The sequence below is a fragment of the Phoxinus phoxinus genome, assembly GCF_949152265.1.
Source record: "Phoxinus phoxinus genome assembly, chromosome: 20".
NCBI lineage: Eukaryota > Metazoa > Chordata > Actinopteri > Cypriniformes > Leuciscidae > Phoxinus > Phoxinus phoxinus.
The window spans coordinates 21583853-21611343 of record NC_136895.1 but is presented as its reverse complement, the minus strand read 5'-3'; the positions used below and the strand labels follow the sequence as shown (position 1 = coordinate 21611343).

Here is a 27491-nt window from a genome sequence, read left to right as displayed (position 1 = left end):
GCGTAGCGCTGATAGTTGCTGTACTGATGCTGCTGGTGACAGCGATCTGCAGTTGCATTTGTAAGGTGCTATTGTTTCATGATGTGTAAACAAGCAGGAAAAGAAGGCAAGTTTTACATTAAAAAAAAGAAAACCATGATCTTTTTCTTTTTTATACCATTTTTAATCAGCATTCCAAGTGTATTTTGGTATATTAAATGTTTTCAAATTATTATTAACAGTTAAGACTCAAGGGGAGGAGGCAGAGATGTTTAGTCTTTGTCACTGGAGTCTGAGTCAAGCCTGGAGTCTTTATCACTGGAGTCTGAGTCAAGTCTGAAGTCTTTATCACTGGAGTCTGAGTCAAGTCTGGAGTCTTTATCACTGGAGTCTGAGTCAAGTCTGGAGTCTTTATCACTGGAGTCTGAGTCAAGTCTGGAGTCTTTATCACTGGAGTCCGAGTCAAGTCTGGAGTCTTTATCACTGGAGTCCGAGTCAAGTCTGAAGTCTTTATCACTGGAGTCTAAGTCAAGTCTGGAGTCTTTATCACTGGAGTCTGAGTCAAGCCTTGAGTCTTTATCACTGGAGTCTGAGTTAAGTCTGAAATCTTTATCACTGGAGTCTGAATCAAGCCTGGAGTCTTTATCACTGGAGTCTGAGTTAAGTCTGAAATCTTTATCACTGGAGTCTGAGTCAAGCCTGGAGTCTTTATCACTGGAGTCTGAGTCAAGTCTGGAGTCTTTATCACTGGAGTCTGAGTCAAGTCTGGAGTCTTTATCACTGGAGTCTGAGTCAAGCCTGGAGTCTTTATCACTGGAGTCTAAGTCAAGTCTGAAGTCTTTATCACTGGAGTCTGAATCAAGCCTGGAGTCTTTATCACTGGAGTCTGAGTCAAGTCTGAAGTCTTTATCACTGGAGTCTGAATCAAGCCTGGAGTCTTTATCACTGGAGTCTGAGTTAAGTCTGAAATCTTTATCACTGGAGTCTGAGTCAAGTCTGGAGTCTTTATCACTGGAGTCTGAGTCAAGTCTGGAGTCTTTATCACTGGAGTCTGAGTCAAGTCTGGAGTCTTTATCACTGGAGTCTGAGTCAAGCCTGGAGTCTTTATCACTGGAGTCTAAGTCAAGTCTGAAGTCTTTATCACTGGAGTCTGAATCAAGCCTGGAGTCTTTATCACTGGAGTCTGAGTTAAGTCTGGAATCTTTATCACTGGAGTCTGAGTCAAGCATGGAGTCTTTATCACTGGAGTCTGTGTCAAATCACAGGATGCAAAAGCCAAGAGGCGCATCCGTTTTAAAAATTAGGTATTTGTATGTTTTAATAAAATGTTATTTAATGATAGGCCTGCACATGTATCTGCATCTTACTCGTCAGACAACTCTGTAATCTTTTTAAGCTCATTCAGGACTTTTCAGTCAGACATTACTGAAAAGCTGACTTTTGACTCGGCCTGTACACATGCTCATCGTTGTTTATACATACAGACAGTACATTGATGAAAATGTCTTCAATGTCAATCAAAACAAACTAAATCAATTAAGCCATATAAAAAAAATTATAATCACAACTGGAAAACAAATGCGTTGATAGTGATATTGTGTAAAATGACTTCTGCCCTTCTCAAGACCTTTGTTAACAGTTTTTATACCATGGTCTCATTTTAACAGCTTGTTAAAATTGTGCCTGCTACCTTCTTGAGTCATAAGGATGAATGATGATGTGTGTGAATATGTTCATTTAAATGCTAAATGTTTACATCCGGTTGGTATTAGCCTAATAATAAGCCCCAAAAATAGTCAATTCACCTATACAATACAATTACATCCGAATTCAGCCAACCATGCATTATGTTTTATGGGTAATGTATTGAATCCACATGCTGGTTTATCATGAGTCTTTGCTCATATTGTTTTAAGTCACTCTGAGATGTGTCAGAGGTCACACCTGAAAATGCAATATGTTGTTTTATTCAGGTCCAAGAAGCAGTTTATTCTTACTCTTATCTGTTATTTAACAGTTGAGATAGTTGCTAACCAGCGGAAGACACTAGCCGAGTTTAAATCCCGGGTTGCGCAGAATTTACAAAACAAATCGGCAACTCGAGCACCAAAATAAAAAAAAATCTAACACCAAAGACACACTACATAATGTCCTGATCTAGCATTAAACCAGAAGATGACCTCATTTAAACATGAACCGCTATCAAACACAACTTTCCGATGCTCTTTGAAAGTCAATGAGAAAACATAATCCTCAAAATACGTTTCGTTAGCATACAAAAAAGAAAGGCTCAAAAGCAGAGTGTGGCGAGTCGTGCTTCCCCTCGTGAAGATCGGGGACCGGCTTGTCACTCTTAGCAGCCGCACGATAGACCTAAGAAAACGTCTTGAGGGTTTTCTGTCATTTGTTCTTCTTCTTCAGCTCTCAAAAGTATATAATCTGCATTATTTTATAGATTGAAAACAGAGGGTATAACTGTACTTTTGTTGGATACCAGCACATATTGGGATAACAGAGAATGAAGCTAGTTAGGCTATAAGTTAGCAACAATAAAAAAGAAGCATTAAGAAAAGTTTGGTGGATATTAAAGTACTCTGATCCTCTGGGGTGGATGAGGCTCTACATTCTCATGAAAGAACACAATACAGATACATCACCCATGCAGGAGAAAGATATGCAGTAGGTGGTGGCTTTTAACTTTTTTTTAACACATTAGGATAAGAAACAACATTTATTGGACAGGTCATGTCTGATTTGGTCCTGATTTATATGTTATGTTATTGCACAACACGCAGCATTGCATGTGAAAGCTGAAGATGAATTCAAACATTAGATCATGATTTCAGACATTCGTTTTTTGTATGAATGAGTAGACTAGATGAATGAGTGAAACTCTTGCCACATGGAATGCAGTGATACGGTTTCTCTCCAGTGTGGATCCTCTCGTGTGTTTTCAGGTTTCCTGACTGACCGAAAGTCTTGTCACAGTGTGAACACTTGTAAGGTTTCTCTCCCGTGTGGACCCTCTTGTGTGTTTTCAGATGTTCTGACTGACGGAATCTCTTGTCACAGTGTGAACACTTGTAAGATTTCTCTCCCGTGTGAATTCTCTCGTGTTTTTTCAGGTTTCCTGACTGACCGAAAGTCTTGTCACAGTGTGAACACTTGTAAGGTTTTTCTCCAGTGTGAATTCTCTGGTGCAGTTTAAGTTCATTATTTGTAATAAAAGTCTTTCCACAATCAAAGCACATATAATTCTTCACACCACTGTGTATTTTCTGGTGTTCTTTTAAACACCTCAGGTGACTAAAACTCTTTCCACACAAAGGACACACGTGAGTCTTCTCCTTTGTATGAACTTTCAGGTGGACCTTCAGGGATGATGCAGAAAAAAACGTTTTCCCGCACAGATCACAGTGAAACGGTCTTTCTCCTGAATGAGAACGCAAATGCGATTTAAAAGAGTCTGACTGTCTAAAACTCTTCCCACACTGATCACATTTGTGTGGTTTCTCTCCAGTGTGGATTCTCATGTGACGTTCAAGACTGTGTTTGTATGAGAAACTGTTCCCACACTGATCACATGTGTGCAGATTCTCTCCGGTGTGGATTCTCATGTGACGTTCAAGACTGTGTTTGTATGAGAAACTCTTTCCACACTGAGAGCAGGTGAAAGATTTGTTTGATCTTCTCTTCAGTGAGTGACTCAAAGATTTATTTGCTTTTTTGACATCATGATCTTTCTCCTCCGCTTCACTCAGTTCTTCACTCTCCTCGTTCTTCTCCAGCAAGTCTAAAATGAAAGTAAGTTTTCTGTAAATCATTTTAAAAAATCAAAGAGAGAAATGTGACGGGAAACTTAAAAAACTTAAAAGGTGAAACTAATATATTATATAGACTCATTACATGCAAAGTGAGATATATCAAGCCCTTATTTTGTTATAATTTTGATGATTATGGCTCACAGCTATGAAAACCTTTTCACAATATTCTAATTTTGAATTTGGGGTTTTCATAGCTGTAAGCCATAATCATCTAAATGAATGTCATTTTAAGCAAATTCACAGACCTTTATCTACAGATAAAGTATAAAATGGGGGTATTGAATCATCATTTTGGAGTGAGTTTTACCGTGCTGACTGTCGTAACACAACATGACATGCTGTTTAAATGCTGAATGGAGGATGGCTGAGAAAGAGTTTCTGAAGAGTAATTATTAATCTGTCCAAAACAATAAGCTATTGGATGGCATCGGAAGACTTGGAACATACTGCACAAAAACATTTCAGGAGCTTTATGCTTTTTTGCCTTTTGTGGAGCTTAACAGTAACAACCAGGAGTACGCAAAGTATTGGATTTGGATCAGTCCTGTCCAAAAATTGCAGTATCGGAGCTGATAGATGAATATTGGATCAGTGCATCCCTATTTTACCGTGCTGACTGTCGTAACACCAGTAGCGGTTTTAGGCACGGGCGAACCGGGCGGCTGCCCGTGCCGGCATTTTTTCATGTCACATGGGGGGCGGCACGAGCTGTTAAAAAAAAAAAAATCCTCTGCGAAAGGATTCCTAGAAAAAATCCTTTTCTATTATATATCATTTAAATTATTGGCAAATTGGCGCCCCTGCTTGCTGAGAAGGTGCCGTCTGCCGTGTACAGAAGCTATGTAAAGGGGGTCTCCAACACGTCGCTCGCGAGCCACCAGTAGCCTAACGTTAGCTGATTGGAGGTAGCTCGCCAATAAAGTTTGCTTTATATGCTCACATATCGCGTCTTTTGCGCGCTCGAGTTCGGGAAGCGCGCTCATAATTGAAGCGACGCGCTCATTTTTTCCAGGGGCAGCCAGATGAAAAAAATCTAAACTTTTCAGTATGGGGGTGCACCCAAACACCGTGGATGTTTTTCTCTTCTCTGTAAATAAATCTTGTAGCAGAGCTTCAGCAAGCGTTTTTCTGTGGTGGAAATCGTACTCGGTTACTAACGTAACCTCGGTTCTCTCTAGGAGAGGGAACGAGTACTGCGTCGAAAGAACGCTACGGGAAAGATATTTCTTTGTCGAGATTGAAGCCTAAAATTAATCCTTAATTTTGTAATATTGTAAAACGCTTTTCTGAAGCATACAACCTAGGCGGAGCAATACAGCTCACCCATTGGCTGCTCTGCCAGAAAAGCACAGCCTATGCGAGGCCAGGGACGCTGACCAATGAGGACGCTTCGCGCCCTTCTGCGTCACCTCCCGCCCAAACAGGCGTGGCCTAGGCCTATAAATACGAGCATAGCTGTCTAACACGCCGATTTTCGTCAATGAAGCGACGCAGCGTGGACACGCACGGCCATGAGACGCAGTACTCGTTCCCTCTCCTAGAGAGAACCGAGGTTACGTTAGTAACCGAGTACGTTCTCTTACGTAGAGTTCTCTCGTACTGCGTCGAAAGAACGCTACGGGAACCCTATGCAAACCGCCGTGCGTGTTCTTGGATCGACACAGACACCTAAGGGCGCGCGCGCCCTGGTATACAAGCGCCTTCCCCAAGAAGTATAGGGAGAGCGGCTAAAATAGCATCATCCCTTATAGTAGTGCCTCTTAAGGCATAATAGCATATATATGTAATATAGATATATATGAGGGGTAATAGCATGCTCATGGGACACATTGTCAGTGAGTGATGCTTAAACATTGAAGTGACCTGGGCCGCAGCGCGGGGCAGGAACACTTATACATATTAACATTGAAGTGACCTGGGCCGCAGCGCGGGGCAGGAACACTTATACATTTTAAACATTGAAGTGACCTGGGCCGCAGCGCGGGGCAGGAACACTTACACATAGTCTTCTAGACCGAGAGCAGTTTAGCCTGCAACGCAGGAACCTCTAGGTTATAGAACCTAATAAATGTAGACGGGGAGGCCCAGCCTGCCGCCATACAGATATCTTGTAACGAGATTCCGCTATACCAAGCCCATGAAGAGGCCATGCCTCTCGTGGAATGTGCTCTGATGCCCAAAGGGCATTCCAAGCCTCTAGATGTGTAGGCTAGCGCAATGGCGTCCACTACCCATCGAGACAGACTCTGTTTCGTTGTGGCTCGTCCCTTGGAGCGCCCGCTGAACGAAACAAAGAGCTGCTCCGTCTGTCGAAAAACAGCGGAGCGGGACACGTAAGCTCTTAATGCCCTGACCGGGCAAAGGGAGCTATTTCCGTCCTCTGAGGCCGGCAGGGCCGACAGGGAGATGACCTGAGCCCTGAACGGTGTGTTGAGGGACTTAGGCACGTACCCATGCTTCGGTTTCAATACGACTATAGAGTCGTTTGGCCCGAACTCCATACAAGAAGCTCTCACTGAGAGCGCTTGCAAGTCTCCCACACGCTTCACTGAAGCGAGAGCCAAAAGAAACACGGTCTTGAGAGACAGGTGTTTCATGTCAACTGAGTGAATAGGCTCGAAAGGGGCCCCTTTCATAGCGTTCAACACTGTAGAAAGGTCCCAAACGGGGACTGAAGGAGGCCTTGGAGGGTTTAACCTCCTGGCGCCTCTCAGGAAGCGGACCACCAGGTCGTTCCTGCCTAGTGAACGGCCAAGCGTTGGATTAACGAACGCTGATATGGCAGCCACATAGACTTTGAGCGTGGATGGGGTTCTTCCCTTATCCAATAGCTCTTGCAAGAAGGAGAGAATCTCCGGTTCTCCACACTGAAGTGGTGACAGACCTTGATCTGAACACCATCCAGAGAACACCGACCATTTGGAAGCGTAGAGCCGTCTAGTAGACGGAGCCCTAGCTTGTTCGATCGTGTCTAACACTCCTCTTGGGAGGTTAGCGGGTACCCGTTTATGGCCCATACGTGTAGGGACCAAAGCTCGGGGTGAGGATGCAGAATCGAGCCCTTGGCCTGTGAGAGGAGGTCTCTCCTCACTGGAGTCGGCCACGGGGCAGTACTTTTCAGTCGCATCAAAGCTGGGAACCAGGTCTGATTCGTCCAGAATGGAGCAACTAGCAGTACTGAGCATCCGCTCTCCTTGATACGCTCCAGCACTTGAGGCAGGAGTGAGACAGGAGGAAAAGCATAGAGCGGGCGGCGGGGCCAGACTCTGGCCAGCGCGTTCGCGCTCTTCGAAAAGAATTCTGGGCAGTGAGCGTTTTCCTGGTTTGCAAACAGGTCTATTTCCGCTCTGCCGAACGTTTTCCACAGCAGACGCACTGTCTGTGTGTGTAGGGACCACTCTCCCGTAGGAACGTTGTTCCGTGAGAGTCTGTCCGGGCCTACGTTCAAGTGGCCTGGCACGTGCATTGCTCTTAACGAGCGCAGGTTGTGCTGGGCCCACACCAGTATGCGTTCCGCTAACCTGAATAGGTTCCGGGATCTCACGCCACCCTGGCGGTTTATGTAGGCTACTACCGACATGTTGTCCGAGCGGACCAGGACGTGGTGTCCTTTTATCCGGGGACAGAAGCGCCTCAGCGCAAAGTCCACTGCCATCATTTCCAGGCAGTTTATGTGCGGTAGTTTGGCTCGCTCTGCCCACTGGCCAAAGAGCGGTCTGCCGTCGAGCAGTGCTCCCCAGCCTGAGGTGGACGCGTCCGTGGACACCACCTTCAGGCTCGAGGAAGTCCCCAGGCTTACACCTGACCGGTACCAGTCTGACGCTCTCCATGGTGTCAGGGCTGAAATGCATTCCTGAGTGACCTTGAGGCGATAACGACCGTGTAACCATGCTCGGCGCGGTACGCGCGCTCTCAACCAGAACTGTAGTGGGCGCATGCGCAGCAGGCCCAACTGCAGCACTGTTGAGGCTGAGGCCATGAGGCCCAGCATTTTCTGAAATCTCCTGAGTGGCACTATGTGGCCGCTGAGGAAGGATTTCGCCATTTGCAGGGTATTTCACCTGCACTGTGATGACAGCTGTGCTGTCATAGACAGTGAGTTCAGATCCAGTCCTAAAAAGGAGATCCTTTGACTGGGAAACAGTGAACTTTTCTCCCAATTGACTCTCAGACCTAAGCACTCGAGGTGATCGAGTATTAGTGTCTTGTGGTGAGCGAGTTCTGACGGCGATTGAGCCAGAATTAGCCAATCGTCCAAATAGTTCAGAATTCGAACGCCCCGGAGTCTCAGGGGTGCCAGCGCCGCGTCCATGCACACTGTAAATGTACGAGGTGCTAGAGACAGGCCGAATGGCAGGACTGTGTACTGATATGCCCCTCCCTCGAAGGCGAATCTCAAAAATCGCCTGTGACGTGACGCAATTTGTATGTGAAAATACGCATCTTTCAGATCTATTGCCATAAACCAGTCTCCTCGGCGAATTTGCGCGAGGATACTTCTGGTCGTGAGCATTCTGAACTTCCGCTTTGTTAGCGTTTTGTTCAGACGCCTTAGATCTAAAATGGGTCTGAGACCCCCGTCTTTCTTCGGTACCAGGAAATATCTGCTGTACAGACCCCCTTCGCTCTGAGCTTGAGATAAAGGCTCTATGGCCCCTTTGCTCAATAGCTTCGCTATTTCGGCTCGAAGTAGATGTGCTACTTCTGTTTTTACCGTGGTTTCGACTTTTCCCGTGAAACGGGGAGGGCGTCGATGAAACTGTAGCGAATAGCCTCTTTTTATAGTCTCTAGCACCCATTCTGAGACCCCGGGAAGTCCTTCCCATGCATCTGCACGTGTGACTAGGGGTTGAATGTAATCTGGGCCCTGGTCGCGAAATGGCGGCGACACGAGAGCAACCGTGTGCTGTAACATGGACGCCGTGGCGTGTGAGGCGGGGGGGCATGTTTAACACAGTATGCATCCCGCGCGCGCTCGGCTCTCTGTGTCGAGAGAGAGCGCGCGGGACGAGTCCCGTAGGGCTCGTTATGCTTGTGAATAAACGTGGGCGCTTGGTGGCGGGCACATTTATAACACCGGGGACACTGTGTTTGTGTACTGACTGACCGTTCGTTAGTTTCGTTTATACAGAAACCGCGGAACGTGCAGTGTGTAGTGGTTGTGGGCACTTGGCAGTGGACACGCTTACTACATGTAAAGCACAATCGATCTGAGTCGATTTTAAGTGTGCAAACCCTGTGTTGTACGGGGCTGTGCTTGCACGGGTTGAAAAACCGGGCTCTGGTCGCGAAATGGCGGCGACACGAGAGCAGTCGTGTGCTGTAACATGGCGTGATGCGGGGGCGCGCTTATCGAGCGGGCAGCCCGCGCGCGCGCTCAGCTCTCTCAGCTGAGAGAGAGAGAGAGAGAGCACGCGGTGCGAGCTCCGTAGAAACCATGTTGACATGTAGCTTGTAGTGATTGTGGGCACTTGAAAGCGGGCACGCTCACTACATATAGTGCACAATCGACATTGAGTCGATTTTATGTGTGCAAGCCCTGTATTGTGTGGGGCTGTGCTTGTGTGTATGAATGGGCACTGGGTCGTGGGCATTGCAGTTACACACATTACATCATCGGCTGTGGCCGGGACACCGTGTAGCACAGAGAGTACTGTCTATCAGAACCGACTGACCGTGCATTCGTTTCGTTTTTACAGAAACCACGGGACATGCAGTGTGTAGTGATTGTGGGCACTGAAAAGCGGGCACGTTCACTAACTTACATGTATTGCACAATCGACACGAGTCGATTTTATGTGTGCAAGCCCTGTATTGTGCAGGGCTGTGCTTGTGTGTATGAATGGGCACTGAGTCGTGGGCATTACGGATACACACATTACACCATCGGCCGTGGCCGGGACACCAGAAAATACATTTTCAGATTTACCTGGGGCGTCGTGAAAACGGCGTTTGTGTGCAGGCAAACGAGCATTGATGCTGATTTGGTGACTGCAAAATACACTGGCACGGTCGCGTATGTTGGGACTGTGCGAGCGAGACATTTTAGTGAAATCCGGCCGCGGCGGGATTTTAACACTGTAGCTTCCCTCGAAGCAGAAGTGCGCATCCTGGCTAAAGACGGGGCTTTCCGGGACTCCGCGCTTTCTTCGTGAATTCAGGAAAAAAAGGGCGCGGGTCGTGAGGACGGTAACGTACGTTCCTCTGCAGAAAAACAGCCATCCAGCCGGTAAGCGCATCGATGCTGGTCTTTCTCCGTCGACGCTCATGAGCGGCAGGGGAGGGGAGATCCTCGGAGCTCGCCCATCCGAAGCGGGAGAGAAAAGCAGTCTTCCTCCACAGACGCGGCTTCACCTTCCTCGTTCATGACGGACGTGGCGGCACACAGCGGCCCTTGTCCGTCGATCATAGAGTCCAGCGAAGCGGGCGGAGAAGCTGGCGGCAGCAGCGGCGAGCACCTCGTGGTGAAGGGAGGTTCCGGGCTCTGCTAAGCACGGCGCTTTTCACGGCGCGGCACTACAGCAGGCGGAAAAGATGCAGCTTCAGTAAATGAACGCCAGGCGAGTCCGCAGAGTCACCGTAGGCATCAAATTACAGCGATGGCAGCCGCCATCGACGAGAGCTGAAGCTGCGTGATACTCACAGGCAGGAAACACAAGCACGTGGTCCCTGTCGCTGAGCGGGGCTCTACACGAGCCACAGGAGGTGCGAGGCATCTTGAAAAAGACGCTCGGCTCTTTTAGTGGTGGAAAAACTGTGTGTCGCGACGGCGAACACACACACAAAACACACACACATAATGTAAAGGATATTCCACGCCGGAGAAGCGCAGCAGGGAACGGCGGCTGAAGGCGGCGAAGACCAGCGGCTTCAGGTAAGGGCTCGTCCTGCTGAGGTGCTTGTATCCAAACGGCTGTGGCGGCTCGAATCCAATCCAACGATGCGTGTAGCCTCGTGAATTTTAGAAAATCGGCGTGTTAGACAGCTATGCTCGTATTTATAGGCCTAGGCCACGCCTGTTTGGGCGGGAGGTGACGCAGAAGGGCGCGAAGCGTCCTCATTGGTCAGCGTCCCTGGCCTCGCATAGGCTGTGCTTTTCTGGCAGAGCAGCCAATGGGTGAGCTGTATTGCTCCGCCTAGGTTGTATGCTTCAGAAAAGCGTTTTACAATATTACAAAATTAAGGATTAATTTTAGGCTTCAATCTCGACAAAGAAATATCTTTCCCGTAGCGTTCTTTCGACGCAGTACGAGAGAACTCTACGTAAGAGAACCATTAGCTACTAAAACTTCTTTGTGCTTGTGAAGAGCGCAGTGCATGGTTGCATAGCAACGACAGACGCAATGGGAAAATCGGACCAAATTTTACTATTAATAATAAAAGATAAACGAATGCGCATTGTAAATGTCAGTAATATATCTTTTTTGACTCATTATTTTTATAAAAATTATTTAAAGGCTGAAATATGTGAGGTTTATCTTTTTATAAAACCTTTTTTGTAAAAACTTTATTTGAACGTGTACAGATAACATAAAAGACACTCCTTTAAAATCTGCCCATCATCTTTAATGTTATTATTTTAATGTTTATGTAAACAAAAAGTGGATACTGATGCTAATTGTATGTGTTATTTGCTGGTTTTCGACATAAAACTTGGTGAATTTATTTAAATTTTAAAAAAATCGAAGGGGGTCTCGCCCAGGGTGTAATACAATGTAGAACTGCCACTGCGTAACACAACATGACATGCTGTTTAAATGCTGAATGGAGGATGGCTGAGAAAGAGTTTCTGAAGAGTAAATATTAATCTGTCCAACACAATAAGCTATTGGATGGCATCGGAAGACTTGGAACATACTGCACAAAAAGATTTCAGGAGCTTTATGCTTTTTTGCCTTTTGTGGAGCTTAACAGTAACAACCATGAGTAGCCTACACAAAGTATTGGATTTGGATCAGTCCTGTCCAAAAATTGCAGTATCGGAGCTGATAGATACTGAATATTGGATCAGTGCATCCCTACTGACAACCAATATAAATGTTTCATGTTTCAGGATATTTTTTACCCAGTTCATGGAAAGTGCCCTCTATGTTATTTATTAAATTTTTTTACTTTAACTATGTTATTTCACAGCTCCTAAATTGCTTTTCTTTTTTTACTAGAACCACAAAATCTGTTGAACTGCTTGAAGTTTTATAACCTTAATGTTCTTCAGCTTTACTAATGAAGAATCAATAAACACCAACCTCTTTCTTCAGTTTCTTCATGTTTCATCCTGCAGGACTCTGGATCTCTCATGTTCTCGCTGTTCTCAATCTTCACTTGTAAACTGATGGGAATAATCCAGCATTTATTGGTGAACTGCTGTGGGAGGAGCTTCACTGAAGGTGAATGTGTGTTAGGAGGAGCAGATCTGCCAAAATCAACAATAAATTATCAAAATCACAATTTTACACATTCTATGCATTTATGTTAATATATCAAAAATGTACAGTTGTACAAGACATGTAGGAAAACATGAAAAAATACCAGAATTAAAATAATCCAAATATAAAGAAAATGTAAGAATATAAATACAGTAGGATAAACTAATAATCTACAGATTAGTAAGCAACAAATTACACATTTAGATATTTTTTATTAATTGTTTTTTAGTTTGTAGTTGTTTTTACATAAAACATGGTTTATCACAGACTATAACAAAATAAATAGTAGATTTCAAAAGTGGTGATTATGCAGTTTGGCTCAGTCTGTTGACAATGAAATGAGCTTTAAGTGTCAGTTTACAGGTGATTGAAGACATCAGCATAATGAATGAGCTGAAAACTATGAAACTATAGACATTCAAAATAGAGGCTTTTAGCAGCTGTTATGTAATAGTGACACTCCTGACACAAGCTTTACAAGATCAATAGGAGAGATCTGACTTTATTTGAGTCAGGATAGGCTGAACTACTAAAAAAATGGGTCTAACAATCTGGGACGAATAAAACATCAGTAATACAAAAAAAAATAAAAAATAAAAAAAATAATAATAATACAAATGACACCCATCTTTGCAGTAATTTTCTTTTCTTTTCTTCTGCTTTTACAAATAACTAGCTTACCATAAGCCTAACAGAACATCATGAATAAATAAATGAGATTGTTAATTTCTTACAGACTCGGTATAAAATACTAGGCTATAACATGAAATGTAAAATGGGTATTCAATTTCATTTTAACAATGTAAATAGTGTTACAGATATAAAAACTGTAGACATCTTCAAATATAGACATCTTCCCAGAAAACACAAAACTCGTAACTTTTCACAAAACAAATTCATACATACTCTCTAAGAAGACTTAAGAGCGGGCAGGCGTCGATGACGTCAACACCGCGAGGTGAAATCCAAATATAGGGCATATTCCAAACGGAAGTGAGTATTTACGTTTTTTTTTTTTTTTTTTTGGGGGTTGGGGTAAAGATCTTAAAATATTTTATGATTCATTAAATTCAATTACTAGAAATAAGAAACGTATAAAACATCACTCATATTGAAAAAAGTAATTTAGTAGAATTGAATGTTATACTATAGCTACGACAAATGTAGCCTATCCCCCAATATCTCTTTGGCTTCTGTTTTATGTTAAACGGCATTGAATATCTTTCTGAAGTTTTAAAACTTTGTTTATTAAATAAAATAAAAGCTTTTAATCTTTAAATATTTACAACTGTGGATCAAATGTTTACCTATAACAATCAGTTTGTTTATCAAAAATTATAGATTGTTATCATTCAAAAACACTCTTTCAAATCCAACTTTGATTGACATCATATTCAAAGGTTGTAGCGATAAATCTTTAGATTGTAATCAACTCTGAAATAAAAGCCAAAATTCATGCATAAATTCGCATTGAAAGAAAATTTGTTATACTGTTTAAATTTCTTTCTCACAAAATACACATGAATTGTTTTTCCAATTGAATCTCTCATTTAGAAAGTATTTAATGGATAAATGTCATTTGAGATTTTAAATGTCACTTTTTTGGCCTTAGTAAAGACTAGTTAAGATAAATAATGGCCCTTTGTAGCCATGAAATTCAATACTACTTTACATTTATCAATGTTTTTAAAAATGTTTTCTTTTTCCCTTATTTCTGGTGATGCCCAAATATTTGACTTCTGTTTTAACTTGTATATTATCAATTAAAGGTACAACGGTCAAAGTGGCTGACAGGAGTAGTCTGAGACAGCAGAGAGAAGCCAATGAGGTTTCTTTACAAAGATAAAGGAAGAAATTAGGTTTACTTAATTATTCAGTAAAACAATATGTTATTGCAAAATACAAATATTATAAATATTATTATTGTTACTTGTTCATCATTATGTCATTGTTTTATTCGCTGACTTTAGCTTTAGCTTCTTCGCACGATGAACAACGCATCTGTTTAATGCTTCTGTAGAAACATTTCGGGGCAAAATGGTGATATTGCATTTCTGCCAACAGATCCTCCTAAATATTACACAATGCACATTTAAGCGAGCTGGTTGCCTATGTACAGCAAGAAATTCACATTTACTTATGTTCATTATAACACATCAGGTGTTATATTGAACATAAGTAAATGTGAATTTCTTGCTTTCGAGAATTGGCGATTGAATCGAACTCTGTGGAAATTTTTATTTCGTCTTTTAGAAATAAAGTTGTGTTGTCCGCAAAACTTCTACAAATACTACTAAATAATAATAAAAAACACGGTTAACATATCGTTAAACCATGGTAACCACAAATGGTAACTGCATTTTTACTATAATAAAACCATTGTTTATTTTCGTTTATCAGACAAAATAATTTAAAAATGTAATGGGTATAAAATATGATCAGTAAAAGGAAAACACTGTTAGTAATGATGAGAGGAGCACTGGATTACGGCAGGTTAGTTGGGAATATTTTTTATTCAGAATGCACATTTGGAATGGAACATTCAGCAGGTTGAACCTCACAGCACATCCACAAGTCAATGGAGTTGGACAAAAACTACGATAAAAAGCATCTTTTGCAGCGATTTTTGTGTGAGCATATCAGTGAACACCCCTAATCACTTTTATCCAAAGCGACATACAACTGAGGACTACAGCAAGCGAGTCATCGTGAAGAGGCAAAAAACAACGCAAGAAGTGCTCAAAATACAAAGTTCTGGCATTGCTCAGAGTAGCATAAGCCAAACAAGGGAGGATTAAATGATTAAATGATTTTTTTTTAATGGTCCATGGTCCTCAGTCGGAAAAAGGTGGCTTGCCTACTTCAGGTTGGTGGAGAGTTCCTGCCTCAAGTGTTTAAGTATCTTGGGATTTTGTTCACGAGTGAGGGAAGGATGGAACGGGAGATTGACAGACGGATCGGTGCAGCTTCTGCAGTAATGCGGTCGATGTACCGGTCTGTCGTGGTGAAGAAAGAGCTGAGCCGCAAGGCGAAGCTCTCGATTTACCGGTCAATCTACGTTCCTACTCTCACCTATGGTCATGAGCTTTGGGTCATGACCGAAAGGACAAGATCCCGGATACAGGCGGCCGAAATGAGCTTTCTCCGCAGGGTGGCTGGGCGATCCCTTAGAGATAGGGTGAGGAGCTCGGTCACTCGGGAGGAGCTCAGAGTAGAGCCGCTGCTCCTCCGCATCGAGAGGGGTCAGCTGAGGTGGCTCGGGCATCTGTTCCGGATGCCTCCTGGACGCCTTCCCGGGAAGGTGTTCCGGGCGCGTCCCACCGGGAGGAGACCCCGGGGAAGACCTAGGACACGCTGGAGAGACTATGTCTCCCGGCTGGCCTGGGAACGCCTCGGAGTCCCCCCGGAAGAGCTGGAGGAAGTGGCTAGGGAGAGGGAAGTCTGGGCATCTCTGCTTAGACTGCTGCCCCCGCGACCCGGCCTCGGATAAGCGGAAGAAGATGGATGGATGGATGGATTTTTTTTTTTATGATATCAAGTGCTCACGGAAGAGATAAAGCAATAAATTGCAATGCTGCACTCATGCATTGCAATACAAAACAGTGTTAGATGGGATGGATCTAGACATCAAATATTCGCTCCAAATTCCTGCCAGAAGATATCTACAGAAGATGTCTAGATATCTACAGTCGTGCTCAGAATTAATCATACCCCTGGTAAATATGATCACAAATGGCTGTAAAAAATAAATCTGCATCGTTTATCCTTTTGATCTTTGATTAAAAAAATTGGCAAAAGTCCAACCTTTCATTTAAGTAAAAGAATTGAAAGTGGGGGGGAAATCACATAATTAAATAAATATTTTTCTCCAAAACACGTTGGCCACAATTATTCATACCCCTAGAATTTTTTATGAGTAAGGTATCTCTGAACTATATTCCCATTAATATTTACCTTTTTTTAGAACACCAGGGTGACTAGGAACATGAAATTGTCTAGCTATGACTTCTTGTTCACAGGAGTTTGAATATGAGGAAACACAAAAGCCAAATTCCCTTAATCATCCATCATCACAATGAGTAAAACCAAAGAATATAGTTCTTATGTCCAGCAAAAGATTGTTGAGCATCACAAAATGGAAAGTGGCTGTAATAAAATAGCTAAAGAATTGAAAATCCTCATTTTGACCATCAGGGCAATAATTAAGAAGTTATAATCAACTGAAGATGTCACGAATCTGCCAGGAAGATTTTGCCTTAATGGACGGTGAGGAGGACGGTTTGAGTGGCCAAAGACTCTTCAAGGATCACAGATGGAGAATTGCAGAGATTAGTTGAGTCTTGGGGTCAGAAAGCCTATACAAAAAAAATCAAACGACCCCTACATCACCACATGTTGTTTGGGAGGGTTTCAGGAAAAATGCTCCTCGCTCATCCAAAAACAAACTCCAGCATGTTCAGTTGTCAGACACGACTGGGTCTTCACACGGCACAGGGTTCTGTGGTCAGATCAAACAAACAAAAAAAAAGCTTTTTGGCAGAAAACACGCTAGATGGGTTTGGTGCACACAAGGATAAAAAGTGCCCCATGTGTAAACTTTAATATACCGTTGGATCATTAATGTTGTGGGCATATTTTCCTGCTGGAGGTCCTGGACTTCTTGTTCAGATACATGGCATCGTGGAATTATGTAAAATATCAACAGATAAAAAATCAAAACCTGAAGGCTTCTGCTATAAATCTTATAATGGCCCGTGGTTGGATCTTCCATCAGGACCACGATCCAAAACAAACATCAAAATCAACACAAAAATGTGTTTAGGAGCACAAAAGGAAGCTTCTGCCATGACCCTCCCAGTTCCCTGACCTGATGAGTGGAGTGAACTGAAGAAGAGAAGCAGCAACATGGATCTGGGAATCTGCAGGATCTGGAGAGATTCTGTATGGAGGAATGGGCTCTGATCTCTGGTCAGTTGTTCTCCAAACTCAGGCATTATAGGAGAAGACTCAGAGCTGTTATCTTGGCAAAAGGAGATTGCAAAAGGGTATTTAATAAAAGGGTATGAATAATTGTGGCCAATGTGTTTTGGAGAAAAACATTTATTTAATAATGTGACTTCCCGCCCACGTTCAATTCTTTTACTTAAATGAAAGGTTAGACTTTTGCCAATTTTTTGAATGAAAGATCAAAAGGATAAATGATGCAGATTTATTTTTTACAGCCATTTTTGATCATATTTACCAGGGGTATGATTAATTCTGAGCTTGACTGTATGTCTGTCCATGTATTTAGTTTGGTGTCCAAAATCAGTTAAACTTGTCAACAGAAAGTCTTGTCTGGTATCCATAACATTTATTAACAGTCTTCTATCAGCCTGAGAGTTTGACTGAGAAAGCCAGGGGAAGCAAAAGCAGGAGACGAAGTGAAGAGAATAAAAAGAGCAAAGTTTATTGAATAATCTTCGTTGCATATACTTCAATGCTCAGACTTCTAAATGTCAATGTCTCAATGCTAAGACGTCATACAATTCCGACAGGTGTCATTATATTTTCTTTTTCTCTCCACTGTGGATCCTCTCATGTATTCTCCGATAATCTGACCTTTTGAATCTCTTGTCGCAGTGTGAACACTTGTAAGGTGTTTCTGTAGTGTGAACTATCTGGTGCACTTTCAGTGCACCATCTGTAAAAAAACGCTTCCCACACTCGGCGCAAACATGATCCTTCACACCGCTGTGTCGTTTCTGGTGTATTTTTAATGCAGTCGTATAACGAAAACCCTTTCCACACAAGTAACAGACGCAAGGCCTCTCATTTGTATGAACTTTCCGGTGGTCCCTTAGGAAATCTGGCCTAAAAAATGATTTACTACATTGGTCACAGTGATATACTCTTTCTCTAGAATGACTAAGCAGATGTACTTTATAAACGCCTGACTTTATGAAACTCTTCCCACACTGATCACATGTGTGCAGATTCTCTCCAGTGTGGATTTTCATGTGATCCTTAAGGGCTCCTTTTCGTGCGTAACTCATCCCACATCGGTCACATGCGTGTGGCTTCACTCCAGTGTGGATTGACATGTGTTCGTTAAGGTTTCCTTTATATCTGAAACTCTTCCCACATTGATCACATGCGTGTGGCTTTGCTCCAGTGTGGATTGACATGTGTCCGTTAAGGCTTGCTTGATTTGCCAAACTCTTCCCACACTGATCACATGTGTACAGCTTCACTCCAGTGTGGAGTTTCATGTGTTCGTTGAGGTTTCCTTTATGTCTGAAACTCTTCCCACACTGATCACATGTGTACGGCTTCTCCCCAGTGTGGATTTTCATGTGTACATTAAGGCTTGCTTGATTTGCCAAACTCTTCCCACACTGATCACATGTGTACAGCTTCACTCCAGTGTGGAGTTTCATGTGTTCGTTAAGGTTTCCTTTATGTCTGAAACTCTTCCCACACTGAACACATGTGTACGGCTTCTCCCCAGTGTGGATTGACATGTGTCCGTTAAGGCTTGCTTGATTTGCCAAACTCTTCCCACACTGATCACATGTGTACAGCTTCACTCCAGTGTGGAGCTTCATGTGTACATTAAGGTTTCCTTTATGTCTGAAACTCTTCCCACACTGAACACATGTGTACGGCTTCTCCCCAGTGTGGATTTTCATGTGTACATTAAGGTTTCCTTTACGTGTGAAACTCTTCCCACACTGATCACATGCGTACGGCTTCTCTCCACAATGAAATTTTATGTGAAGATTAAGATTTTGCTCGCATGAAAAACTCTTTCCACACTGTGGGCAAGTGAAACATATTTTGTCTTCTCTGTTCAATGAGGGACTCACGGATGCTTCTTCAGTTTTGACATGTTTCTCCCCTGCTTCAATCAGTTCTTCAATGTCCTTGTTCTCTTCTATCAGGTCTAAAAAGAAAGTAAAAAAGTTAAAAAAAGTTAAGATTTTCAGCAAATCATAAAAAAAGAAATAAAAAGAAATAAGTGAAATGTTAAAAGGAAAAGGACACGAGAACCCTGACGTAATAGTAGATAGTCGGTACCGATACCACCAAAAGTACACAGTACTCGATAGCAAAGTCGATACCAAGGTAAAATAACAACAACAAAATAATATTAATACTTAAACATTAACTTAGGGGATTGTGGGCATTTTTATACATTTTTTTTAAAGAAATTACAATTCTCTCATTAAAATGTTTACTCTTTTAATGTATTCATGTTTAAGGAGTTCGAGTTTGGGAGCTGGCCAATCGTAGCACGTTATCGCTTCAACCAATCACGTTTGGCTTTACACTCGGGGCGGGAACTGATTCTTGCATCCTTGAAAGGAGCACTGGAGCAGTAGTAGCGCTGAACTGTTTGTGTGGTAAAAACACTCTGTTTTCAAAAGATTGTTGGAGTTTAAGGCCTCTTTATATTTCCATCAGGATACACTCAGGGAATTATGATAATCAGAGATCCCGAGCATCATGAATAACCGGCAAGAGGCGCGACACAGTGCGTCAAAAGCAAATAGGCACTGTCTATTCACTGCTGCCGTAGCAGTTTCAAATAATGTAAAACTAGCATGTTTGAAATGTTAACACATATTCCCTATGTGACGTCTGCATAATCGTACTCTTAACGGCTCTGATCGTAGCCTACTTATTGACTAGTGCTGGTTACTTGAAAAATCATATTTCGTGATAGTGTACTGGACGCGGGGCATTCATTGATAGTAAACGGATGCCCGCACTTTACGTTTTGTATAAATTGTATCTTAATTTTAATAAATTTTTCATCAACCAATTGCCTGTATTTAATGAATAGGCCGACGAAACAAATATAACGGAGGAGCCCGCGTGCTCACTTGCATTGCACGTGAACTAGAGCACATCCTAACTTAACGAAACTCAGTGTATGCCTCACACAGACATGACAAATACATCAAATACACAAAGCTTGAAATGTCTTTAAACGAAATAATTCAAAAAGAAAAAAGAAAAAGACTACTCTCTGATTATAGCCGCGTTTCCACCGAAATTACCCAGAACAATTTGTCCCAGGAACTTTTTTCCCAGGAACTTTTTTTGCCCCAGACCGGTTGCTTTCTGCGTTTACACCGCGGTCTAAAGTACCGGGAAGATTATAAACTGCGCGCGTCTGCTCCTCCCAGTCTGGACGGACAGTAATCAGTTTTGAGCGCCACATTTATAATAAGTATGGAGGAGATTCAAGCTGTGCTGTAGTTGTGTTTGTGATGTATTGCGGACATTGAATGAGAGATGGCTGGGACGAACGCGCAGAAAATTTCCTGTTACAATACGCTTAATAAAGCCTGAACCTCATCGTCGGTCCAGTCCAGCTGTTTTTTTTTTTTTTTTTTATTAAATTCCATATTTGCAGACAGACAACTCTTAATGCATGAAGCCACGAACCGCAATAGATTTTTTAAAATGCCGGTTAAAATAGAATGCTGCGTGGAGTCCTCCAGTCAAAATGCGGCGTGAACACAACCAATCAGCATGTTCAGCGCACAAGTCCCACCCCCGAAAGTTCCTGAACTTTGAAAAAGTACTACCTCGCCAGCAGGGACTTTCGGAGGTGGAAATATTTACCCGGAACTTCATTTAGACCCTGGTTCCTGCTGTGTAAACACACCGAGTACCAGCCCAAAGTTCCTGGTTCCTGGGGAAAGTTCCCGCGGTGGAAACGCGGCTTAAGTAATCCATTATTAGGCTTATTTATGTGCATATATTTTTGATTAGTTTTGGAGTGGCAGTAGGGTGACCACCCGTCCCGCTTTGCGTTGTACCGCACAGCATTTTCACCCCCTGTCCCGCACGTCGCATATTGAGAAAATGTCCCGCATTTCCATCAGTCTGTTGGTTTTTAATGATCATATTAAGAAAACGTGCATGCGATCTTTTGCCTTTTTAAGAAAGCATTTTATTTATTCTTTTTGTGGCGTAGTTTTTCACCTATATTTAACAGCGCTTCGTCAGAAGTGCAAATACAACAGCCGTTTTTAAAATCCTATCCAATGGTTGAAATGAAAGGAGTAAACACGGTCACTGGTAGGTTGTGTCGGCTGTCAATCAAAATGTGGAGCGGTGATTCGTTCCATGTGTTCCCTTGTCAGAAAACAAATGGATAATTCGGTAAATTAAAATGTGAATTTAACATTTAGAACTAGAACTTATTGCCTGTTGTGATTGTTCTAATTCACATCCTTTCTAAAAATATAAAAGTTTTTGGTTTAATAGATTCTTAATATATAAGACTGTCAATTAACAAATTTTATGTTGTTTTTTATTTTATTTGATCTTTATTTATTTTGTTGGATTTTAGTTGGACTTGGTCAGAACTGTTTCAAAAATAGTTATCTGCATGATGCCTGCTGCCTTTGGGCTCAGTGATGTTGAACTTAAATGACATGTAAAATAAAGTGTTATGATAGGCTACATTGTAATGTAAAGGTGTTTTCTGGAAGGGACTAAAGAACAAAGTATATTAATCAGCTGAAAGGCAGAATAAAAATGTTTTTATTAAGTTAGACATTATATAACAGTTTCAGGTTATGTTTTAGTGTTGGTAACATGTCCCACATTGTCCCACACAAACTTAGTAATCGTCCCACATTTGGTTTGTTTGATGGTGGTCACCCTACCTAAGTGGCAGTTATTTGCAGCTGGTAATGGATGGTAAAGAGGTTCTATTGAGTAAGGGTGCTTTCACACCTGCCTTGTTTAGTTCGGTTGAATCGCACTAGAGTTCGTTTTCCGAATTGGTGCGGTTCGTTTGGCCAGGTGAGAATGCAGCAATCGCACTCGGGTGCGCACCAAAAGCGGACCAAACAAGCGTACCGAGACCTCCTCGAAGAGGTGGTCTCGGTACGCTTTCAAACGAACTCTGGAGCGGTTCGTTTGTGGTGAGAACGTGATCCGAACTCGAACAGACCCAACTGTCAGAGAACTGCACATTTTTGGACTAAACCAGCTGCCGTAGTCAGCCGCACTGTGCATTATGGGATGAGGAATAATGTTTGTTGACATTTTGCACTAGCATGGCAGCTCGCGGACAAACTTGGAGTTCTGAGGAGGTGCAGTATTTTTTTTGGATGATGAGCATGCCACTGTTTAACAACATTAATGCACGCCTCCTCCTGAAGTGACTTGCGATGCTCCTTCGCCGCGTGCAGTGCATTAAAACTTTCTGTTCAAGCCGCATCCTCAATTCATTATGAAATGTAATTGTTTGCCTAAAGTGGTGTAGACAAACTATGTAATATACTATGACCAGGGATACTATCAGCCCACGCAGTCGTCTCTCCATAGTCAAACGCTGTCTGCCGGATTTTCCTCCTCTTTGTTTACTTCCGGGAGCCCTGAAATTTTCCCGCACATTAATTCTGACCAATCGAAGTGCAGTTACCTCTGGCCAACGAGTGATGTGGATGTTGTCACGTGACTGCATTTTGGTTCGTTTCATCAACTCATCATCTGATTCGGACCAGAGCAATCAGTGTGGTGTGAAAAGGAACCAAAACGCATGAAAATGATACAAAGTATAATTTTTCGCCCTTAGTCCGGACCAAATGAACCGAACTACAGGTGTGAAAGCACCCTAAGATAGTGGCCTATCTTAAAAAGAATTTAACAAATGAACGTGAACTAGTTTATTTTTAGATATGTGAACTTACTTAATAAAAAAAAATAAAAAAAGTATGAACATGAACTAGTTCATTATCATTAGAGATGGGAATTGATAAGAATTTAACGATTCCGATTCCATTATCGATATTGCTTATCGATCCGATTCCTTTTCGATTCTCTTATCGATTCTCATTGGGTGAGGGAATAAGTACAAATTTGTTTGTTTGTATTAACTCGCTTTAATATCTGATCAGAAGATACAGCACAGAGCATATACACAATTATGTGTAGCAACCTCATAACAAACCTAAAAGTAGGTGAGCTACTTCTCAAAGTGAGTGTGTGTGTGAGTGAGCATGTGTGCGTTTGTGTGTGTGAGTGAGTGAGCGCGAGAGAGTGTGTGTGTGTGCTAGTGAGTGAGCGAGAGTGTGTGCGTGAGCGCGAGATAGTTTGTGAGCGCTAGATAGTGTGTGAGCGCTAGTGAGTGAGTGTGTGTGTATGTATGTATGTATGTGCACGCGCACGTGTGAGTGAGCGCGAGAAAGTGTGTGTGTGCGCGCGAGTGAGCGAGTGTTTGTGTGTGTGTGTGTGCGTGCGAAGGCCTCACTATACTTCTGCGTCGAACTCACGGCGTAGTTCTGCGTCGAACTTCTGCCGCTGCCATGTTTGCCGCGTTCTGAATCAAAACAACGCAGCGCGTGTGTGACGTCATGACACATTTGCAATGAGCGGAATCGATACGCGGAATTGTTAAGCAGGCATGCTAACGGTTCCAAGGAATTGATTCACTGGGCACCGGTTCTGAAGAAGAATCGGTTCCCGGTTCCCATCCCTAATTATCATCTGTGTGAACTGAACTTTGAGCTAGTTCTTTTTAAGTATGAACTGGCACAAAACTGGCTAGTATGAATTGCAGCTGTATAGATACACCCAGGTATCGGATCAGTACTCGGTATCGGCCGATACCCTGAGTCCAGGTATTGGGAAGGGAAAAAGGGTATCGGAACATCTCTAATTATTTGCTACTTAAACTATATTATTTCATAGCTCATATGACTTTTCCAACTACAACCACAAAAACGACTTAAATTCTATTACCTTAATTAATGTTCTCTTAAATTAAGAATTAAGAATAAACACCAACCTCTTTGTTCTTCCATATCTCCAGGTTCCATTCTGCAGGATTCCGGATCACTCATGTTCTTTCATCAACACTTCTTCACTATTAGGCTGACGTGATTAATTCAGCATTTATTGATGCTGTGGGAGGATCTTCAGTGAAGGTGAACTGCTGTGGGAGGAGTTTCACTGAAGGCGAATTGTTGTGTAGTAGGAAAAGCATATCTGCCAAAATAAAAATAAATCTGGTACTGAACTGATATTTTCATTAATTCACACATTTGTAAACTCCACCCACCGGCCCAACTACAGAACACAATGGCTTGATTAAAGGTAAAGATCGGGCCAGATGGAGTCCTGTGCTCTCTTATTGAGAGTGTTTTATTGCAGGTTAAAATTCTTGAGATCAGTTTCAGGAGAAATCCATTCTTACACAATTTAAGCATTTTGTTTGCTTTTACCACAAATTCACATTCTACGTATTTCTATTTTGTTGGAGATTCAATCTAATATAAACATTTTACTACATTTTTACCCTTCATTTTATTTGCTGCATGAAGAAATACACAAAGAAATATAGAAATATGCCAATAAATCCCACAATTAAAGACTGCAAACCTAAAAAAGTATGAATAAAAAATAATTCAGAAATATAGTAATTTGTAAGGAATAAATGACATTTCAATGTTTTTAGATTTTTTTAGTTTTTTACGTGAAACATGGTTTATCACAGACTATAATGAAATAAATGCTTTTAAGATATTTATACCTTGTAGATATGAAACGTGATGATCATGTAAATTTCGCCTCAGTCTGTTAACACCAATGAAATGAGCTTTAAGTGGCAGTTTACAGGTGATCTGAAGACGTCAGCATAATGAATGAGCTGAAAACAATATACAGTGGGTACGTATTCAGACCCCCTTACATTTTTCACTCTTTGTTATATTGCAGCCATTTGCTAAAATCATTTAAGTTCATTTGTTTTCATTATTATTGTTGTACACACAGCACCCCATATTGACAGAAAAACACAGAATTGTTGACAGTTTTGCACATTTATTTAAAAAGAAAAACTGAAATATCACATGGTCCTAAGTATTCAGACCCTTTGCTCAGTATTTAGTAGAAGCACCTTTTGATCTAATACAGCCATGCGTCTTTTAGGGAAAGATGCAACAAGTTTTTCACACCTGGATTTGGGTATCCTCTGCCATTCCTCCTTGCAGATCCTCTCCAGTTCTGTCAGGTTGGATAGTAAACGTTGGTGGACAGCCATTTTCAGGTCTCTCCAGAGATATTCAATTGGGTTTAAGTCAGGGCTCTGGCTGGGCCATTCAAGAACAGTCACGGAGTTGTTGTGAAGCCACTCCTTCGTCATTTTAGCTGTGTGCTTAGGGTCATTGTCTTGTTGGAAGGTGAACCTTCGGCCCAGTCTGAGGTCCAGAGCACTCTGGAAAAGGTTTTCGTCCAGGATATCCCTGTACTTGGCCGCATTCATCTTTCCTTCGATTGCAACCAGTCGTCCTGTCCCTGCAGCTGAAAAACACCCCCACAGCATGATGCTGCCACCACCATGCTTCACTGTTGAGACTGTATTGGACAGGTGATGAGCAGTGCCTGGTTTTCTCCACACATACCGCTTAGAATTAAGGCCAAAAAGTTATATCTTGGTCTCATCAGACCAGATAATCTTATTTATCACCATCTTGGAGTCCTTCAGGTGTGTTTTAACAAACTCCATGCGGGCTTTCATGTGTCTTGCACTGAGGAAAGGCTTAAAGCCCCGACTGGTGGATGGCTGCAGTGATGGTGGACTTACAACAACTTTCTCCCATCTCCCGACTGCATCTCTGGAGCTCAGCCACAGTGATCTTTGGGTTCTTCTTTACCTCTCTCACTAAGGCTCTTCTCCCCCGATAGCTCAGTTTGGCCGGACGGCCAACTCTAGGAAGGGTTCTGGACGTCCCAAACGTCTTCCATTTAAGGATTATGGAGGCCGCTGTGTTCTTAGAAACTTTAAGTGCAGCATAACTTTTTTTGTAACCTTGGCCAGATCTGTGCCTTGCCACAATTCTGTCTCTGAGCTCCTCAGGCAGTTCCTTTGACCTCATGATTCTCATTTGCTCTGACATGCACTGTGAGCTGTAAGGTCTTATATAGACAGGTGTGTGGCTTTTCAAATCAAGTTCAATCAGTATAAAACACAGCTGGACTCAAATGAAGGTGTAGAACCATCTCAAGGATGATCAGAAGAAATGGACAGCACCTGAGTTAAATATATGAGTGTCACAGCAAAGGGTCTGAATACTTAGGACCATGTGATATTTCAGTTTTTCTTTTTTAATAAATGTGCAAAAATGTCAACAATTCTGTGTTTTTCTGTCAATATGGGGTGCTGTGTGTACAATAATGAGGAAAAAAATTAACTTAAATGATTTTAGCAAATGGCTGCAATATAACAAAGAGTGAAACATTTAAGGGGATCTGAATACTTTCCGTACCCACTGTATATTGACATGAATTAAACAGGCTTTTCAGGAGCTGTTAATAGTGACAATTCTGAAACAAACCTTACAGGATCACAAGCAGAGATTTGACTTCATGTGTTTGGGGTAGAAAAACTGCTCTGTTGTAGTATTATTTCACACAACGTGAGAACGGGAATTAAAGGAATTAAATCATTAACTTAACATTTTGTATGTGCAATGATAATGATAATGATACATGATGAAAGTTGGTTTAAAAATAAAAAAAGCAGGACAGCGTGATTTTCAATGTTTCAGTTTAAAACTGCATTCACATTAATCTACATATTCACATTTATATCTACTGTGACTGAATTAATGTCCATGGTTTGTCACAGGCTCAGTTAGCATTAATCCTTCAGTAGCCAACATAATTTTAATGATGTAAAGTAGCCTAACTAAAAGAAAAAATTGCTAGGGTAAATGTCAAAATACCGGTAAGTGTAGAAAATAAAATCGCAGCAGCACTAACGTTACTCAGGATCGATTCTTAAAAGATCGTGGTATGCAGAAACATTTAGTCAATACATCATACAAAAACACACGAAATCGATAGTCGATTTAACTGTTTCTCACATGCTCGTTGACTGCGCAATACAGATGCCCAAATAGCGGTGTATGTATCCAACGAAAACAATACAGAAAACAACCCAGATTGTTGCTTTAACTGTACAATGTACGTTATGTCTATGGTAAATATACCAAACTCTGTGAACTGCTCACCTCAGAGAAGACTTGTGAGCGCGGTGAAATCATAAGGCTTTGTTTGAGATGAGCAAGATCCATAAGCAGTATATAAACTAGACACAGCGACCCCATAGACTTCAACGGAGAAAAGTGAAGTAAATTAGAAGCACTCACTTTCTGATCGCCAGACGTAGTGCGCAGCCTCAAACTGAGCTTGACGACGTAGATGTGACGCGAGCAACCTGTCTGACAGCTGTAAGTCTTCTAGTAGCTGT

General features: G+C 42.1%; 1 protein-coding gene across 3 annotated transcripts; it reads right to left on the bottom strand.

Annotated features, from left to right (window-relative positions):
• Positions 1-1931: 1931 nt before the first annotated feature.
• LOC306988399 (uncharacterized protein) lies at positions 1932-27491 on the bottom strand. Of its 3 annotated transcripts, XM_079593363.1 has the most exons (5): positions 27253-27416; positions 24027-24226; positions 19078-19154; positions 12050-12216; positions 1932-3772 (listed from the first exon to the last, which is right to left on the bottom strand). In XM_079593363.1, the coding sequence occupies exons 3-5, from the start codon at positions 19098-19100 to the stop codon at positions 2814-2816; spliced, it is 1149 nt and encodes a 382-aa protein (XP_079449489.1). In that variant the 5' UTR covers positions 19101-19154; positions 24027-24226; positions 27253-27416; the 3' UTR covers positions 1932-2813. The 3 variants fall into 3 exon arrangements, with proteins under 3 accessions (XP_079449489.1, XP_079449487.1, XP_079449488.1); XM_079593361.1 differs by lacking the exons at positions 1932-3772; positions 12050-12216 and having other exon boundaries at positions 17565-19154; positions 27391-27491; XM_079593362.1 differs by lacking the exons at positions 1932-3772; positions 12050-12216 and having other exon boundaries at positions 17565-19154; positions 27253-27432.